At 44.0% G+C, this 21,024-nt stretch overlaps 1 protein-coding gene across 1 annotated transcript in view; it reads left to right on the forward strand.

Annotated features, from left to right (window-relative positions):
• Mboat1 (membrane bound O-acyltransferase domain containing 1) overlaps positions 1-21,024 on the forward strand; it is a 110,591-nt gene that overhangs the window by 53,966 nt on the left and 35,601 nt on the right. Inside the window, exons 2-4 of the mRNA XM_021215634.1 lie at positions 4,057-4,202; positions 5,215-5,292; positions 11,830-11,925. Of these exons, the coding sequence (XP_021071293.1) occupies positions 4,057-4,202; positions 5,215-5,292; positions 11,830-11,925 (320 nt within the window). The remainder of the gene's footprint in view (positions 1-4,056; positions 4,203-5,214; positions 5,293-11,829; positions 11,926-21,024) is intronic.

The raw sequence follows: 21,024 nt of genomic DNA on the forward strand, positions 1-21,024 counted from the left end.
CCTTTCTTCTTTCCAGTCCCCTTTCTGGAACTGCCTTCACTTTTAGGTTTGTCTCTGCTGTAGATTTGTAAAACTCATCTTAGGAGCTGAACACCCAGAGGCTGACTGGATTCGGGGCTGTATTGCCTTTTCATGCAGAAGGAGCTTGGGCTACCATGTGAATGCTGGGTGGGGGAGAGAATGGGTACCAGGAAGAAGCTGGGGAGGTCAGTTTGAAACAGCCCACGGTAGTTGGTGAGTTCATCCCGTCCTCAGCTCATGCACATGCTAATTTTGGTAGTGTAGACTAATAGAGATTGCGTGCACTGCTTCAAGTGGTCATGTATGTCAGCTTCTTTAGTCCAAAGATGACTTTAGGTGACCATGAAACAGGGGACTGATCAACTACTAAGGGCGACAGGCAGGAAGGATGGAGTGTGGTTCTTGCTACAACTGGAGATGGATCTAGAAGATGTAGGAACTTCAGTGAAGTTTGGGCAAGCCAGGAACCTTTTGTTAGTTCCGACAATACTTTACAGTCATTTTTTTTGGCTGTATTGTGTTTGTTTTGATTTCTTTTGGTTTGGTTTTGAGATAGGATCTTTCTGTGTAGCTTGGCTGGGTCTAAAACATACCAGGCTGTAACGTGGGCTGGCTTCAAGGTGGCGCTAATTCTCCTGCCTCCGCCTCCCAGATGCCAGAATTACAAATACACACCATTCTACCTGGCTAGCTTGTGTCGTTGATTAATCATTTAGCCCATTGAAAGCTTTCTTTTTCGTTCATATCAGTGTTTCAAAGTGGATTGTGATGGGGTAAAGGGGCACACAAACACATGTTACTGGATCCCACCCATGAAATGCCCTGATTCAGTAGATCTGGGGTCCCAGAGAAGGTACATCTATAACTGATTTCCAGGCAGTGCTGTTGCTACTGTCCTGAGGGCTGTGTTCCAAAGAATACTGCATTCCCTGAATCATTTCTCATCTACAAATGCTCCATATTTCCTGGCCAAACAGAAGGAATGGAACAAATATCTCTGTGGGTACTTTCCTGAATAAATATGCCCTACTCTAGGCTGGTTGCTGGGCTGAGAGGAGTCTCTCTCTCCCTCTCCCTCTCCCTCTCCCTCTCCCTCTCCCTCTCCCTCTCCCTCTCCCTCTCCCTCTATCCCCCACTCTCTTTCTCTCTCTCTCTCACACACATACACACACAAATAAGCACACACAAGTTTTCATTTGTTTAGACAGGANATTNAAAAAAAAAGATTTTATTTATTTTATGTATAAGTACACTGTAGCTGTTTTCAGACACACCAGGAGAGGGCATTGGATCCCATTACAGATGGTTATGAGCCACCATGTGGTTTTTGGAAATTGAACTCAGGACCTCAGGAAGAAGAGTCAGTGCTCTTAACTGCTGAGCTGTTTTCTCCAGCCCCAGGCAGGATCTTGTTATATACCCTGTGGCTGGCCTTGGATTAGCAGTCCTCCTGCCTCAGCTCCCCTCTGCTGGAGTTACAGAGGTGCTGTCCCACTAGATTCTCACTATTGGATGCCAGTTGTTGGTTGCTCATTTAGCCTAGATTAAAAGAGGGTCAAAACTTGCATAGTAGGCTTTTAAGTCCTTTTCTCTGGGTCTTTTAAGAGCCTAAGTAAAGGTGGAGTCTAGTGGGAGCAGGTGTGTTTGAGTGTCGCTGAGATCTAATCTTTTAAACAGGGAGGAAACAATACAGTCGCCATCAAAGCCAGACCAAAAACTTTCCATTTTCTGTAAGGGGTCTAAAGTATTGTTGCTTTTTTATCTGGAGAAAACAAAGTGAACAGCAAGTGGAGCTGATGCCCCGCCTCCCTCTTCCCCTCCCTCTCCCCCTTCCCCTCCCTCTCCCCTTCCTTCCCTAGTACACAGCTAATGAACATTAGTAACAGCTGCTCCTCTTTGAGGCTTGGGAAAGGGCTGATAAAATCCTGTGGTTTTATTCATGACTTAAATCTTTTTTTTTTTTTTTTTTAACTCTTTGCTTTCTAAAAGTGACTTGGTACTGATTTTCATCCTTAATACTTTTAAGAGTTTTTACATTACTTTTCCAGCTTTTGATAATGGTCAAACTACTCAACATGTTTGGAATTTGATTTGCCTTAAGTTTAGACGGCAAAGATACATATTAGTTCTTTTTCAAAAATTAGCTGGTTTTTTTTCCCCATGGGTTTTGAGGAATTTTCTAAAAATGTTTTTTTCTCTCTCTTTTTCTCCCTCTCTTTTTTTCCCTTGGCTTGCATGGAGAGCCCAGGCTGGCCTTGATCTCATATGCAAGGAGGGATGATGACCTTGAACTCGGTGATCTTCCTGCTTTGATACCCCCCCCGCCCCCCCCCCCCCCGAGTGCTGAGGTTTTAGGCGTGAACCACCATACCCAGCTTTTCATGTTTTAGGTAAACTCCTCCATCTCCTGCCTTTGGTGTGTCCTCCTCCTGTTCCCCTTCTTCCTGACTGCCGTACTCTCAATTGTCTCATTGCCAGTGCTGGGGACCAAGTCTAGGACCTCACACACACAAGACAACTGCCCTACTGCTAAGCCAGGCTAAGCACACCTCTTAAAAAGTAAAATACTCTTCAAGATTGATCACTGAGAGACTCAGGTCAGAGGGAGTGCGCTGTTTGCTAGAGCTGGCCATGATTGACACTGGAATGTCTCATGTGGGTTGTGTCTCTCATGGATGTCCAGTGTGACATCTTGAATTTGAAGACACGGTGCTGATTTAAAATAAGAAAAGTGGGGTTAGAAAGCACTTGATGATCACCTTGGCAAGACCTTGGATTTTTAAGTTTTCAGAAAAAAAAAAAAAAAAAGCATATTAGTTAACTATTCTTGTTGTTGTGACCAAAAGTTTGGCAACTTAGGGAGGAAGTTGGCTCACGGTGTGGGGGATCCTGTCCACCATGGGAAAAAGGCATGGTGGGAAAAAAGGTCAAACTATATCCATAGTAAGGAAGCAGATAGGAAGTGGGGCTTACCACCCTCATGACATCCTTCCCCCAGTGAGGCTCCACCTCTTAAAGATACATCAACCTTCAAAAAAATGGCACCAGCAGCTCAGCTGTGGGATCTAATGTTCCAACACATCAGCCTGTAGGGGGTGCTTCATGGTTAAACCACAGAACAAGGGCATAGCAGATATTATACTCTTCCTTTACAGAAGTAACCCCGGGGGGGGGGAGAAACAAAAACAAAACAACCAGTCAACAGACTTCCTATCTCCTTACACCAGTGGGTCTCATCTTCCGTGGGGGTTGCCTACATATCAGATATTTATATTGTGATTCATAACAGTAGCAAAATTACAGTTATGAAGTAGCAGCAAGATAATTTTATGGTTAGGTGTCACAACAGCATGAGGCGCTGTATTAAAGTATTGCAGCATTAGGAAGATTAGAACCGCTGCCTTAGACACTAAAATGCCTTGCTGTGGGAAGGAGAGCATTTGAAGGTTTGGAGCGGCTGAAGAAGGGACCCCTGAATTTATCATTTCAAAGTTTGTTTGTTTATTTATTTATTTATTTATTTATTTATTTATTTATTTATTTATTTATGTGTGTTTTGACTGCATGTCTAGTTTCTTTCTTTCTTTCTTTCTTTCTTTCTTTCTTTCTTTCTTTCTTCGTGTTTTGACTGCACGTCTGGTACATTTATTTATTTATTTATTTATTTATTTATTTATTTATTTATTTATATGTGTTTTGACTGCATGTCTGGTACCCAAGGAAGCCAGAAGAGACTATCAGATCCCTTGGAAATGGGAGCTTCTGATGATTCAGAGCCTCTATCTCTCAATCTCTCTGTGTGGGGAACTGAGCAATAGTATTGTTAACCTCCCAGCCTCTGCTCCAGCCGGGGCTTTTTATACCATGTGAAGGCTGCGCTCTCCTTCTGTTGCTCATCCCTCCTCCAAACAGACACTCCGCTGAGAGGGGAAAAGCCTATGTTTCAGATGCATCTTGGTATAGATACCTGAAAAGCCAAAAGCAGATTCACACGTGGGCGAAACACTGAGACGGTCTTTCTTCCCTGTCCCCTAGGTCAACTTTGTGGCTTGCCAGCTCCTTGCCTTGTCTGCTGCTTTCTGGTTCAGAATCTACTTACATCCTGGTAAAGCCAGCCCTGAGGTCCGGCACGCCTTGGCCACCATTTTGGGCATCTATTTTGTTGTGTTTTGTTTTGGTTGGTGAGTATACGCCTCATAAATTCTAATGTTTATTGGCTTGGGTGTTTGGTGATGTTATTTTTGGTAAGAAATATACGACATTGTAAAACACCTCATGCATTGAAAAGATTGGTGAGATTGTGAATGTTGTAGAAATCTTAGTGTAAACCAATGGGGATGTTGTGGGAGCCTTCACTCATGCTAAGGACTAGAGCCAACAATGAGGCTAAGTGTTGAAAGTCTTTTTTTTTTCCCCCTTCTTAAGATTAGATCTCAACTGACCTCCTTGAGTCACATAGATGGAATGCTTAAAGGTTTAACTCTTCCCAAGAGGGGACCCACCCCCCCTAATGTTTGCAGATGGTTTCTTGTCTTCCTGTTGGAGACTTGGTGTTAGTCCAAAGGTTTCAGTGCAGGTATCAGCGCTATTCGTCATTCTCTAACAGATGTGAGATTTAGCTTAGTGTGGACACCTGCTAACACCGGAAGATTGCAAATACTAGGCAGTGACACTCCTTAGGGTACAGTCTTTAGACAATAACATTTCTAGATGTGACTCTTTAAGGAAATGGTGAATTTGGTGAAGGTACCACAATACTTTCACAAACCACTGGGAAAAGATGTTTATTTTGAATCAGCCTCAGCATGAAAAAGCCCTGGTATATAGGGAGTGGGATTTTGATAGTGGTACTTTGAAACTTAGAAAAATAGCTTCGAGACTTAAAAAACATAAAAGCCACCCAAAAGAATTCTCTTCGGGCTTTCAATTTTATATGGATGTAAACCAGCTGTAAACATTCCCACTTACTGATTCCAGACATTCCTAGGGCTGCAACTGTAAACTGTGTCCAGGTTTCCTGGTGTCTTTTTGAGATACAGTGTTTTGATTCCGTAGAACAATAATTTGACTTATGTTCTCTCGTGAATTAACTGATTGCTTACTCTTTGGAATGGGTGGTTAGGAGTGGGGTAACCAGTAGGTACGTCAGTATGTTTTAGCATCTTTCCTCCCCCCCGTTTTTATATCTTAAAGGTATGCTGTACATCTCTTTGTGCTGGTGTTGATGTGTTATGGGGTTATGGTCACTGCAAGTGTATCCAACATTCACAGGTAAGATGCTGGGACAGATCAGTGTACGGGAAGAATTTTGGAATCTTCTGAGGGAAATGTATTATTTCACTTGATCCCCTAAATGATGTGTCTAAGAGCTCCAGGATGTAAGAGAATGGGGAGGATAGGAATCTTCAGGGAAAAGGATGTGGGGAAAAGATAAAAATCTTTATGTAAAAATGATACAAAGAGGGATTCAGTTGAAAGGTTTATCTGTATCAGGCAGCCTCTAGCTGGGTTCAGCTTAGATGGTCAGCACACCGGAGTGCGATGCAGCTGTAGAAAGGAGTATACAGCAGAAGTACAGAATGATGTTTGTGTCTCTAAGTGAATGTGATGAATGAAGAAAGCCACCCATGTTGTGTTTTGGAAAATACAGGGCATTCTGTGGTGGTAAGAGAACCAGGGTTATTGGCGTGGGGTGATGCTGGGACATGGGAGAAAAGTCAGGAAAAGAAGCATGCAGGGATGATGTGAGTTAAGTGCAGTCTCAGATTTGGGTACCATTTTCTGAGTGTTAGCGCATGTCAAAACTCACTAATTGTATTCTTTGAATATGTAAATGTATAACATATAAGAAAACTCTTCATCAAGAAAGAGCGACATTTTGCTGTGATGTTTGCTTTTTTTGTTGTTGTTGGTTTTTGTTTGTTTGTTTGTTTTCCAAGACAGGGTTTCTCTGTATAGCCCTGGCTGTCCTAGAACTCACTCTGTCGACCAGGCTGGCATCGAACTCAGAAATTCTCCTGCCTCTGCCTCCTAAGGCATAGAGGTAGTTCAGCTCTTTCTTTTAAGTTTGCAGGATCACATGATCAGAAGATAGACTGGTGGTGTGTGTTTTTTACAGTGTCTGTCTGTCCTGTGGTCTGCCTGAAATCTCAGTGTTGATTTTGCCTTTTGTGGATCCTAGAACATTAGGTTTGTTGGTTTGTTTTTCCAAGTTTCTTTTATTTAAAAGAAATGTATTTGGGAGGGCTGGAGAGAAGGTTCACTCAAATTCAGCTCCTATTGTCCATGTGTGGTGCTAGTACCTGCCTGTGTCAAACCTGGCTTCCCCTTCTGACCTCCATGGGCACCTGCATTCACGTGCACACACAATTAAAAATGAAGTAACTCCTTAAGGATTTGTTTTATTTATATTATGTGTGTTCATGTGTAAGCTTATGTGTCCCATGTGTATACAGATGCCTGAGGAGGGACTGGAATCCCTGGAACCGGGGCTATAGGAGGTTACAAGCCCCAGGATGTAGATTCTGGGAATCGCAACCGGGTCGTCCGTCAGAGCAGCAAGAAATCTTAGTTGCTGAGCTGCCACTTCAGCCTCTAGTGTATTTTGGAGATATAAAGACTTTTATCTTTTGCTTATGATGCATTTTCAGTGTTTAGAAAGACTCTTGGCACAGGCAAGAGTGAAGGCTCAGTAAATATTTATGGAAGAGATGGCTGGGGTGCTTTGAAAAGATACTTTCAGGCCCTGCGTATTGGCATAGGCCTTTAATCCTGGCACTGGGGAGGCAGAAGCAGGCAGACTTCTGTGAGTTGGAGGCAAGCCTGGTCTACATGATGCATTCCAAGACAGTCAGGGCTATGTAGTGAGTCCCTGTCAGAAGAGAGGGGGGAAGGAACAGAGGGAGGGAGGGAGAGAGGGAGGGAAATTTGTAAAGAGGGAGAGAGAGAGAGAGAGAGAGAGAGAGAGAGAGAGAGAGAGAGAGAGAGAGAGAGAGAGAGAGAGAGAGAGAGAGAGAGAGAGAGAGATTTCTGAAAAGCCCACCTTCTGGTTTTCAGAAGCCACTTGATTAGTGAGGCCAACACCACACTTGTTAAAAACACATCTATATAACTTTTCAATATAATTTTGTAGTTATGATAAAATTTTGGTTTTGAAGAAAAGTCTTATTTTTAATAGACTTACACTTCATTAGTCTTCCAACTTTGTATCCAAATGAGCTGTGGGAGTGACTTCGAATCTCCCTCTCCTCGGTGCCTCTCCTCGAGAAGATAGCACCGTTCTTTCTGGAGGAACATCAGGAAGTCCGTTTTTCTAATTCTTTACACAACATGTGTGATGCTTATAAGAGCCTTGAGAAGAGTCATGTTGTGGTGAATGTGTGTGTGTGTGTGTCTGTGTGCATGTGTGATTGCTTGTCTTTTCTTAGACATGCTTTTTAAATGACAAATGATAATATTACATCTTATAGCACATTTTTCCTTTTCCTTTTTCCAGTGTCACATTGGTTTTCTCTTTTCATTATTTTTTTATTTCTAAACATTTTAATGCAGCATGCTTTGGTCATAGTGTTCCCCTTCCCCAGCTCCTCCCAGATCTCCCTCCTCCTTCCTTCATATTCTTTCTCTTAAGCAGTCAAACAAAGCAGGAACAAAACAAAGCAAAGCAAAAGCCAAATGACCAGAAGGCCACATGGATTCTGTTTTCTGTTAGCTATTACCGATATTCCCGAGCACACAGCCTGACGCCCCAAGTATGTGGTTGATACACCCGCGTCTCCCACCAGTCATCAACTGCAAATAGCGTCTTGGTTAGGGGTGGCACTTTGCCAGTTACCTACCCATCATAATCTGTCAGCACTTCCTCATACTTACATGACACTGGTAGGGCGGGCGCTCTCTGGCTTTTAAAGGGTCATGTGAGCCCTTGTTCACAGCGGGCCTAGGTTTCCATATTCCATTCCAGAGTCTGGGAATGGGACATGCTAGCCAAGGTGGAGCTGAGCAGTCCAGACAGTGACTTTCACCACAGCCCTGTTATGGTAGCAGAAAGCTCTGCATGAGAGTGAAATGGGAGATGCCCAAACCCGTTCTTCCTCTTTCTGTTTGCTTGAATGACTGCCAGTTTGCAGAAGTAGGGAGTGGTCCAGTTCCCAAAGGAAGAACTCCATGTAGCTCTAAAATGTGTCTCAAAGTTGTTTCCGCTGAGTTGTTTCAGGGAGAGAACAAGAGGTTGAGGTTAGGAAATGTGAGATCTGGGTAGATGGGGGAGCCTCCCTGTGGATGGATTAGCATTCCCCTTATTCCCACGAGGGGTGGAGTTTGTAAAAGTGTGGATGGTGTTCCTTCTTTTCTTTTTAATTAAAAACAGCTTGTGATTATTTCTGGTTGGTTATAGATAACTCTGAGTGTGTGTGTGTGTGTGTGTGTGTGTGTGTGTGTGTGTATGTGTGGTACATGTACAAGTGTGTATGCATGTACATGCTTGTCACTGTTTTTTGTCTAGGCTCTCCCTCCAGCAGGCTTCCATGATCTGTCTGTCTCTGCCTGCAACAGCTAGGGTTACAGTCAAGGACAGCCGTGACCAGCTTTATCCATGGGTGCTGGGGTTCGGAACTCAGGTCCTTATGCTTGCATAGCAAGCATGTTACACACTGAGCCATCTTCCCAGTTCCCTCGGATGAGGATTCTGAAGACTGTGAGCTTACGATCCTATCTGAATCGTTCTCCTGTTCATGTCCAGTGCTGAGAGGTCTATTTTGGTGGTTGAGAAGAGATAAGAAGAGGGAATGTTGGCTGTCTTCAATTAACCCATTTCTGGCCTAGCTGTTACTCAGGGTATTTTGAGAGAGTTCTCGAGGCACAACCTCTGTTTTCATCCCATGTTATAGTATCAGGCAGGAAACACAGGCATCAGCTTGCTCTTCTGGGACCAGCTTAGGCAGATCGTGTTTGTATCTTCCAGGATGCGGGCCTTGGGTGCTGGTGATGTAGTTAATTGATTCTGGAGGCCTTGCTTTGTTCTACATCCCACGCTAAGCTCTTTTTAGTGTGCTGCATTGTCCCCAGTACATAGTGATTAATGTATCAGTCGATGTTTGATTTCATTGCTAACACAGTCCTTCTAAAACAAGTGTGTAGGATATAGATTTTATTTTATTGTTTGAATTGAGGAAATGAATGCTTATGTAAAGAAGTACAGGTGGAGGTATACGTATATATATATATATATATATATATATATATATATATATGAATGACACCCAGCCAGGTCAACATGAGAACACTACCAACTGTCCTGTCCCAATCTCTGTCACACTTTCTCTTTCCAAAAATAACCACCCCGCCAGTTTCTCATACCACAGATTACCTTTATGGGTGCCTGGGTTTGCATTCTTATTATTTGTGTTCACAATAGGTCTTTTCTGCACCACAGAGGATTCAGGTCCAGCCAGGGCAAGAATGTCCTGCCCTGGTTTGTTAGGATTCAATTCTTATCCCTGTTTTTGACAGCTGTGGTTTAATTACAACCACTTCGTTTGAATCTGTTTACCCTGTAAGCCAGGGAGGAGGCAGGTGTGGCTACAGTTCACCTGCTTCTACAAGAGTCTATTGCCTGATGAATCTGCTTTGTATTTCTGTCTGATGCCCATGAACTTTCTAGAATGGAGGGGAGTGGAAGCCAGGGGCAATGAGGCTTCCTCCCTCTCTTCCTGCTCTAGCGGCTCAGGGCATTTGTTCTTGGGCATTGTCTTTGTTGACTGCCTTCATGCTCAGGAGGGATTTGGGATGGATCCAAGGTAAGGCAAGCCTTTTGTATGGAGTCAGCGGACTATGGAGTCAGCGGACTATGGAGTCAGCGGACGAGTCTTTGTCTCGTGTGTTTTGGAAAGAAGTGCTTCCAGTTTTGAAGGCTTTAAGGTTTTTAGACCGTGAGCATAGAGCTCAATGGTTTGACTCTTGGAGTAAAAGGTTGGGAATATTTTGCAATCTGAACATTTTTGAGGACTGACATGATACTCAGTCTTTTTCTTTTCTCTTCTCTTCTCTCTTCTCTTCTTTTCTTTTCTTTCTTTCTTTCTTTCTTTCTTTCTTTCTTTCTTTCTTTCTTTCTTTCTTTCTTTCTTTCTTTCCCTCCTCCCTCCCTCCCTTCCTCCTTCCTTCTTTCCTTCCCGTCTTCCTTCTTTCTTTCCTTGCAGAACATTTTTCATCTGAGAACATTTCCGATTTTGCCTTTTTGGTTAAGCCTATTCGACTCTTACTGGTTTCCTTTCTTCTTTCTGGTGATGCTGAGTAGCAGACTCAGGTCTTTGTGCACAGTAGGCAAATGCCCAACCACTGCCTTTCAGCTGGGCCATCGTCCTCCATAGCTAGGATGAAAGAGAACCTGATGTCGTGTGATGCTTTATAGAACTCTTTATGCTCACTATCTGGATATACTCCTTAACTTCACTGCTCCCTGAGTTGACCTAGAATTCATGAGTTATTTTAATGTGAGCATGTTGAGTCTCAGTACAATTTAATGTCAGAATATTCATCTTCCCTGGTTTATGACATATGTTAGAAGTTAAAGCTTTTGGATTTATGTCTCTATCTGTTGGATTTAAAATGGTAAGTGTATTCATTTCTACAATAGTCACTGGTACCCTCCCTACCCCCAATCCATGTGTCAGGCTAAGGGTTGAGATGCTCAAGATTCCAGTGAGTTTGGGAAGCAGACATCCATGTGGATAATGTTAATTTATTAGTGTTCTATATTAGCAGAATCTAAGCAGCTAAGCAGTAATTTATGCTGGGCTTGGGGGACAGGTGTGATGTGATAGGGAGGATGCTGTGGAGAAGCAAGAACAATAGAAAATGCATACATATCCAGACATGATGGTGTATGCCTTTAATCTCGACGCTTGGGAGGCAGAGCCAGAGTGAGTACATCTCTGTGAGTTCCAGGCCAATCTGGTTTACATAGAATGAGTTCCATGCCAGTTACAGTTACAAAGTGACATGGTGAGACACTGTGCAAACACATACACACACACACACACACACACACACACACACACACACACACACACACAGAGAGAGAGAGAGAGAGAGAGAGAGAGAGAATAGACACAGACACAGACAGAGACAGACAGACAGGCACGAAAGACAGGAGAAACAGAGAGACAGAAAGACAGAAAGAGACACAGAGAGACAGGCAGACAGACAGACACATGTAGAAAGGGGGCCTTATTGGATTGGCTTACATGATAAAAGCTGAGTACTACAACAGTAGCTGTCTGCTAGAAAGTCAGAACCCTGTAGTTCCTTAGTCCAGGGATTTTGACATCTCAGAAGGCATTATCCGGCACTTTAAGCTTGGAACTCCTTGGGTACTGAGCCCACATTAGAAGGCTGAAGAAACTAGAGTCTAATGATAGCTGCCCATGCTCAGAGGTAAGCAGCTAGGATTGGAGAGACGGCCCAGCAGTTAAGAGCACTGGCTGCTTCTCCAGAGGACCCAGGTTCAATTCCCAGCACTCACTCAGTGGCTTACAGCTGCCTGTAATGCTAGTTCCAGGGAATCGGATGCTCTTTGGCCTATGTGGGCACTGTACACACTTGCTGCACAGATGGAGTCTGGGTAAGAAAAGGTGAAGGGCCTAGAGGAGTGGGAGGAAAGGGGAGATGGGATAGATGAGGATGTGGCTGGACCACTCAACATTTTGTGAGCAGTCATTTGCAGAGGGTGAAAGAGAGGACAAAGAGAGCATTTGTTGAGCACCTTACTGTCCTGTACATTAATCCGGTCTCTTGTGTTTTGGGTTTCAGGTATTCCTTTTTTGTAGCCATGGGCTACCTTACGATATGCCACATCAGCCGCATATACATCTTCCACTATGGCATTCTCACTACAGATTTTTCTGGGTGAGTATCTCAATCGGAAGGGGGGAGTGTTTAACCGATGACCTTGACTAGGTCTCTCAGGGTCTATAAACACCAAGTACACATTAAGGATAATCGTGCCCAGCTAAATCACAGTGAGACACCGCGGTAATGAAGGTGAGGTTAAAAATGTACTTGCTCTGTCCTGTTAACTCTGTACAATCATAAGGAGGTCACTGAAGGTGGCAAGAAAGTACAACGCAGGACCCTCAGAGCCCTCCCATTTCCCCTTTCAGTCTTCTTGGAACAGGGATAGGCATGCGATTATGCCTTGTCCGCAGTCGCTTTGGTCAGTACAATGGCAGGGCCCGTAAACACTAAAGATTATACCGTGTTTCTGGTCTCAGTGTTCTAGTGCTGTAATGAAACACTGTGACCAAAAAGCTGGTTACTGAAGAAAAGGTTTATTTGCATTACACTTCTAAGTCACAGTTGACCATTAAAGGAAGTCAGGACAGGAACTCAAGCAGGATAAGAAACCTGGAGGCGGGAGCTGATGCAGAGGCCCTGGAGTGGCTGCTGCTTACTGGGCGCTCAACATGATCTCATCGGCCTGCTTTCTTTCTTTCTTTTTTTCATTTTTTAAAAATTATTTTATTAGATATTGTCTTCATTTACATTTCAAATGCTATCCCGAATGTCCCCTATACCCTCCCCCCGCCCTGCTCCCCTGCCTACCCACTCCCACTTCTTGGCCCTGGTGTTCCCCTGTACTGGGGCATATAAAGTTTGCAAGACCAAGGGGCATCTCTTCCCAAGGATGGCTNACTAGNCCATCTTCTGCTATATATGCAGCTAGAGACACGAGCTCTGGGGGTACTGATTAGTTCATATGGTTGTTCCACCTATAGGGTTGCAGACCCCTTCAGTTCCTTGGGTAATTTCTCTAGCTCCTCCATTGGGGTCTCTGTGTTCTATCCTATAGATGACTGTGGGCATCCACTTCTATATTTGCCAGGCACTGCCATAGCCTTACAAGAGACAGCTATATCAGTGTCCTTTCAGCAAGATCTTGCTGGCATAGGCAGTAGTGTCTGCGTTTGGTGTCAGCCTGCTTTCTTATCGAAGCAGGACCACCAGCCCAGGGATGGTGTCACCCAGAATGGACCGGGCCCTCTCCATCCATCACTAATTAAGAGAATGTCCTACAGCTGAATATTATGGAGGTATTTCCTTAATTGAGCTTCCCTCCTCTCAGATGATGTTAGTTAGGGTCAAATTGACATAAAACTTTACTGCATACTTCCTTTATGTGTTTGTATATGCTCGCCCCAGGGAGTGGCACTTTTAGAAGGTGTGGCCTTGTTTGAGTAGGTGTGTCACTGTGGGTGTGGGCTTTAAGACCTTCATCCTAGCTGAGAAAGGAAAAATATAAATTATATGGTTTGAGTCTTAAAGGGGCACCAGGAAGTGAAATGGAGCTGAATCCTGTGTTCAAGGATATTAAATTGAATTAAGGGAGTAGTGACCTTGGGGCAAGATCCCACTCAGCTAAATTTAGGTCGAGGCATAGTAGTGCAAGCCTTTAATCCGAGGAGGCAAAGCAGAGCAAGATCTAGGTGAAGAAAAACTTAAATCCAGGCAGGCATGGTGCCAGAGGATCTGAGAGTTCTACATCGTCATCTGAAGGCTGCTAGCAGAATACTGACTTCCAGACAGCTAGGATGAGGGTCTTAAAGCCCATGCCCATAGTGACACACCTATTCCAACAAGGCCACACCTTCTAATCGTGCCATTCTCTGAAGCGAGCATATGCAAACTGTTATAGTGTTTCATCTCTTTAAAAGATTTTAAAGATGTATTTGTGTGTGTGTGTGTGTGTGTGTGTGTGTGTGGTGTCTGTGTGTCATCTGTGTGAGCATGTGTGTATCTGTGAGTATGTGTGACTTGGCTGCAATGTTGGTGGAAACCAGAAGAGGACATTGGATTCCTGGAGCTGGAGCTATAGAGGGTTATGAATAAATTTCATCTGTTACTAGTTATTCATGAATAGTAGCTGAGAAATTGGCAATGTCCTAATGCCATTTAGTACCCTTTGGCTGTACTGCACCCATGATTCCACTTCCAAGATCCCCTTGACTTCTGCCAACTACTAGAGAAATCCCCTATGACTTGGTGGGCCCTCTGGTACGTATTAGCTTTCTGGTACAGACCATTGGTGATTCTGTGTCATGGAGAGATGGTGCAGAGAGCCCAAACCTATTCCATCTCGGGACCAGCACCCATCTTAAAATAAAAAAGCCCAAGACCTTGACCTGTAGCTTAACCCAAGCTACACCAAAGGACCAGGAAGGACCCCACATCGTGCCCTCGGCCAGAGTTACTCTCTACTTCCTAATTAATCAAAGGTTAGTTTGATAGTTTCAGATGTACTTTTGGAGCGCTTGTGATTGTAAACGATCTTGCTTCGGAGCACCCACCTGCCAGCTTACAATAGTCATTCAATTAGATGCTTGCCAAGATGCTCACCCCCTCATTTGCTCCCATGGTCACCCCCTCATTTGCTCCCATGGCCTATGAAAAACTTGTCCTGATGAAACTTTGGGGCTGCTTCACTAAACTGTCCTGTGGGGTCGACAGTGGGTAGGCCCGAACTCCAGTTTATAATAAAGAGGCCCTAATGTGATTACATCAGAGCCGGCTCCTTGGTGGTCTTTTGGGGTTCATGAATGCTTCCTGACTTTATCCATAAGGAAGCCAAGTATGGTGGCCCAAGCGTGTGATTCCATTGCTCGGGAAATGTACTCAAGGAGGGTCTAACTAGCTTGCTCAATATGACTTGCTCAGCCTGGGGCTCTCTGGCCAGACAGCCGAGCCTACTTGGAAAGTTCCAGGCTGTGAGAGACCCTGTCTCGAATAACCAGGACAGCCCCTGAGGATTAACAACCAAGGTTGTTGTCTGACCTCCACAAGTGCACATGACCCTGCATAAACACACACACACACACACACACACACACACTTGTTCATCTTAGTTCAAGAACAGCTTTCTATGACTTTTGTGGCATGAAGGCAGGCTTGTTCCTGGCGACTCTTGGTCTGGTAGGAATTCCTCAGGAACTGGACTCTGTTCAGTACATGCAGCATGGATCAGAACCTGAGCTAGATTGCATCTCATTCCACAGATCTTTGGTGAATAGGCCTTGCCCTAAGAGGAGGGACACAAATTAATATAAACCATAATGAGTAGATACACCATCGAGTATGAGGTGTTTAACAACCTTAACTAAAGGAAGGTTATTTCATTGATGTTAAATAAGGTTGAGATTTGGAACTTGCCTAAATGTATGAAGTAAGTTGTGTTTGTAACTAGCCTTAAGGGAAGTGTAAATAACCTCATGTAAACAGCCATGTGGGAAATGACAGTCTCTGCGGTCAGTAATGGTGAGGGTCAAGATCCATGGTCAAACTGATTAGCTTCAGAGTTGCCTAGGAGACCGGTGAGCTACACCTCTTGACATGTCTAGAGAGTGTTTGCAGAGAATTAGCCGATGGGCTAGGATCCACCCTGAATATGGGCAACAGTGTCTCATGTGAGAGATCCACACAGAGTAATGGGTAAGAGGAGGAAGCCTGCGGACACCTACATTCTCTCTCTGCTTCGCGGCCTCCATGATGTGAGCCCTTCCTGCTCTGACGGGCTGACTCTTCTGTGCCCTGAGGAAGATAATCCTTCCTCCACGAAGGTTGTTTCCATTGGATATTTGGTCACAACATCAGGAAACGTTAACTAAATCAGTAGGACTGGGCGACTGGAATGTGACTCGTTCGTGGGTTCAATGTAAAGCCCGGAGAGAGGTATACTCATGAATGTCAGGCATGCGGTTATCAGCAAAGGGGTGGAAAGCCCGCAGCCCGCAGTCTTGAGTGAGCGTGCTGTCTTTTGAGTAAGTTGAGCATCTTGAGGTTATGGATGGGACAGCTTTCATGAGTATATGCAGTTCAAGTGTGGATGGCTGCTAGGTCAGCTGGTGATGCCTGGAATACTATCAACAATTCTATAAAACATTGCAGCTCACTTTTGAGAACTTGTAAGTTGGGTCACAAAACTGCCCAACAGGAGAAGGCTCTGGAAGGCAAATGTGCCTTGTTTAAGGACCTGCTATATTTACATCTTCAGGATCACCATCTGGTCACAGACTCTCTGTCCTTCAGTCCTTCCTATCTCTGGACCCCCCCACGGCTTCTTCTTTCTGTCTCACCTCCGTGTGTCTGTCTTGTCCACAAACCATGAAATGCTTCCTCAAGTATCCCAAACCCGGTTCAAATACTGATTTTTATTTTATTTTATTTTTTTAATGATGTGTGTTGCTTGTAAACCTTGGAAAATAGAGGAGCAATAAAGGCCACAAAATAGCCAGGATGTTTTAGCATTAAAAGTAGCCTTTAAGGACTGGAGAGATGGCTTAGCGGTTAAGAGCACTGACGGCTCTTTCAGAGGACCAGGCACACACAGTTGATTCCTGCCACCCGCATAGCAGCTAGCTGATATTTATAACTCCAGTTCCAGTGGATCTGATGCCCTCTTCTGGCCTCATAGGCCACCAGACACATACATGGTATACAGATACACACACAGGCAAAATATCCATACATATAAAAAATAAAAATAAATAAATATTTTTAAAGATTAGGCTTTTAGTGGGAATCACTACTGCTTATAGAGTTTATTTTCTTCTTTATGTTTTGGCTTCACTCTGGGGTCCTACTAAGAAGGGCTCTAGGCCCTTAATAGGTGTTCTGTAAATGAATGTATAAAATACTTCAGCTCAGGTTGGAGAGATGGCTCAGCAGTTACTTACATTGGCTGTACTTCCAGAGGACCTGGGTGTGATTCCCAGCGTCCCCCCACATAGCAGTTCACACATGTGGAGCTCCAGTCTCAGGGGATTGTATGCTCTTGTTTGGACTCCTTGGGTACCAGACTTGCACCTGGCACATGGAAATACATGCAAGAAAAACACAATACATATAAAAATAATAATTAAAAAAAAAAAACCTTTGTCCTATTTTTCAATGTTTTTGGGTGACTTATCAAATATAGCAGTTGGGATATTAACCAAAAATTTTTCCTTTCATTGAAAAGAAACTTCTCTCTCATGTAATCCATCCTGATTACAGCTTCTTTTGTCCTCTGCTCCTTCCAGTCCCCCCCAACCCCCCAGCCTCCCTTCTGATCCAGACCCATCTCCTCTCCGTCTCACACTAGAAAACAAACAGGCGTCTAAAGGATAACGACCACACAAAATAAAATATAATAAAATAAAAGATGAAACAACACACCAGAACTTCACACAGAGCAAACAAGCAGAAGGAGAAGAGCCCAAGAGAAGGCACAAGAAATAGAGATTCACTCCTTCACACATTCAGGAATCCCATAGAAAACACGAAACCAGAACCCAGAATATATCTGCAAAGGACACTCTCCTCTTCCACAGTATTCTCTGGGCCCTGATGATCAGATGGAGAAATTCCACACAGGGCTGAGTGCCGAACAAATAGCTTTCACTTCAAAATATATATTACCTATTTCTTGTGTATATCTTTTGAGGCAGGAAATGTCCATTACTTGATTTACAAAGCAATTTAGTGCCACCAACAGGGCAGGCACAATGCCAGCAGTCTGGGTATTACCAAGCTCATAAAATTGCCACCTTGCTGGTGATAATCAGGTCTACGATTCCTTCCTTATTGACTGGCTATCCTTGCCACAATTTTGACCCCTTTCAAGTCTCTGTCTATACTTGCCAGAGGGATGGTCTACAAAGTGGGCAGTGACCCAGAACTGCCACATTGTTCCCTCCCATGCCATCTCTTACCCATACCATGTGATTCATAAAAGTTTAGTGCCTCACATGCTGGTCTAGTTCACTCCTTCAGGCTTGGATTAATCCTCTAATAGAAGACCCTTTGCAATCTTTGGCAGCCATTAACTTGGTTATTAAAAAAAAACCTAACTAAAAACCACTTCTTCACTTCCATGCCCTGATGGCCACCCTCTGTAGCTTCTCCACCTGACCCCTGTCTCTGTCATGCAGTAGTCCAGGTAGCAAGAGGATTGTCACCTGGGTGTCACTGGCTGGGGTTGCCATGGCCTGTTAATCACATTTACCAAGTCCATTTATATAGACAGCAAGTGCTGTTGTTGATAGCTGTGGACATTTTTATCAGTTGTGTTATGAGTGTCTGTAAAAGAAATTGTAAATTCCTGTTAGCTTGTATAAAAGATACAATCCAGGTATTTTAGTTACCAGCTGTAAGCCTAGATGGGGCAGGTTTTGGAGCTATTCTAACTCACGTCCCAGCCATTTGTCCCTTGTTGCTTGCTGGTTTTCCTGGCCACGTGCTCACGGTCCATCTCCTTTTATGGTGACTTCCTCCTCATTTCATCTCCTCTCTGTACCTGCAGTGCCCAGCCAGGAAACTGAAAACATGCCTCCTCTATTTAGTGCCCAATCACAGGCTTTAGCCTTTTATTGATCAATAAACTTGGGAAGCAAGGAACATAACATCATTTGGTGCACATGAGGATCTCCTCATCAGTGGGCACCCAGACCTTGGGGACCAGTACTTAGCATTTGAACACACAACAGTACCAGACCTACCCCCTACATGTGTCTTCTGTAATTTCTACCCTGGTTTATTTGCTTATATATGTCAGTTAGAACTCTCCTGGGAAACTGAACAACAGGCGATAACTATGTGTTTGTGAGTGAGTGTGTGTGTGTGTGTGCACACTCTTGTACACACACACACACACACACACACACACACACACAGGGATTTAATAAGAGAAGTGTCTCATGTTATTGGGAAGGCAAGAAGTCCCACCTGAAGTTGTAACTCCCAGGCTGAGACTGATGGTAATCAGGCTGAGGGGTTGCTGCTGTATCTCAGAGCCTGTGCTGGCTAGTTTTATGTCAACTTGACACAAGCTAGAGTCAGTGGAGAGGAGAAAGACTCAATTGAGAAAATGCCCCTATAAGATCAGGTTGTAGGCAGGCCTGTAGAGCATTTTCTTAAGTGATTGACGTGGGAGAGTTCAGCCAATTGTGGGCGGGGACACCCTGAGGAAAGTGGTCTGGGGTTCTATAAGAAAGCAGGCTGGACAAGCTATGGAGAGCCAACAGTAAGCAGCACCCCTCCATGGCCTCCGCATCAGCTCTTGCCTCCCTACTTGAGTTCCTGTGCTGACTCCCTTCGATGATGAACATCAACATGGAAATGTAAGCCAAATAAACCCTTTCCTCCCCAAGTTGTTTTGGGTCATGGTGTTTTGTCACAGCAGTAGAATCCCTGACAGGCCTGCAGTGGCCTGGACAATACCACCAGGGATCCCAGTGAGTACAGGGATTCTTCACTTACGATATTGATTCTCAACACCCTCATACGCATATTCAAAAGGAAGAACATCCTTTAACGGAATCAAGTTGGCACCTAAAATTAACAATTAACTATCTCAGGTTACATAGAAGCTGAGTGTATGTGTGTGTGTGTGTATAAAATGTGTGTATATATGTATAAATGAAAGTAAATAAATATAGATATATCGATATGAAAGGAGAGATAGCGGTTTGTTTAAAACCAGCTTAGGGACTTTGGAAAGCCACTGAAGGAAGTTTAGTACATTAAAAATAATGACTGTTGAATTGACTGTGGAAGAGGCTGCTGGGAGCGTTAGAGAACACTGCAAATATCAAAGTTTCTTTGCTCATATTACTTTGCAAGCACCCTTTATTTCAAACCTCCCTCTAGCGTTACTTAATGCTAGAGGAAATGACCCTAGAGATATCAGATGGGCTTTCTGCACAAGCCGCCTTTGTGCAGGAATGCTACAAGCCAAGGAAAGGCCTTGGTCCTACATCGAAGGTTCCTTCATTCATTATTTGGCAGACATAGACTGGGAAGTCTGTGTATAGCAGGCACAGATGACACACACAGGAACGGGCACAGCTGCAGAACGACTGTGCTCTTATAATCCAGAACATGTAGAAAACTAACACGTGGCCATGTCCAGATCACATGCGTCCTTCCCAAACTCCTGCCCACTCAGCCTGAGGCTCCATCCTCCTTCCCAAATAGCATCTTTGCAGATGTGATCAATCAAGATGGGGTGACTGTGAGTTAATATATGTGCTTTAGATGCAGTCTGACTGGTATCTTTGTAAGGGGGCCTGGGTAGATAGACCCAGTCACATATAGAGGGAAGGCAACTGTGTGAAGGTGGAGGTAGAAATTACAGGTGTAACCTGAGTCCAGCCAGGGTGAGAATTGTTGTCAACCAGTTGAAGTCAGGAAGAAGTATGGGGCAGGTTGCCCCGCTGAGCCTCCAGAAAGATCCACCACCATGCACATCTGATTAGCGCTGGACTTTGGTTGAGAAGCATGAATTTAAAAATTGGAACCCAAATCTTGTTTTCGTAAGCCATCTGGCAGTGTGGCAGTTTGTCATAGCAGCTTGAAGCAATGATATCATATGCATTGATTCATGATTCTGTAGCTTTTGATGGGTCGACACCCATCTCCTGCTCCTGACTGTGTTTGATAACAGCACTTCACCATTCATGTCTGGGCTGTTCTTCTTAAACCTCTTACCCCACCTGTCTTGTCAGCATCATAAATTTTACTCCTTTCCTTTTTCTTTCTCTGTCCCACCCTATCCCACTCCAGACAGTCTTGCTGTGTATTCTAAGTTGGCCTCTTCTCCATAGCATAAACTGGGTTTGAACTTTCTCAGATATATGTTGGGTTTATAGGTATGCGTCATACATTTGACATCATTTGCTTCGTTTTTAGTATGTTCAAAATCATGGAAAGTTACTAGAAGAGGAAGTTTAAGGGCATTTGAGGAAATCAGTCATGTGCTTGCACCCAGGGTTGGTGCTGTGTTTGCCTAGGAGGAAGGTGCAAATTAGCTCCTGTCTCTTTCTGCAAGCTGAGGCTTGGTGAATTTCCTCAAGTGGTGTGTATTTTGTGGCTTCTTTTCTCTTTCTTTCTTTCTTTCTTTCTTTCTTTCTTTCTTTCTTTCTTTCTTTCTTTCTTTCTTTCTTTCTTCCTTCCTTCCTTCCTTCCTTCCTTCCT

Source organism: Mus pahari, chromosome 16, assembly GCF_900095145.1.
Source record: "Mus pahari chromosome 16, PAHARI_EIJ_v1.1, whole genome shotgun sequence".
NCBI lineage: Eukaryota > Metazoa > Chordata > Mammalia > Rodentia > Muridae > Mus > Mus pahari.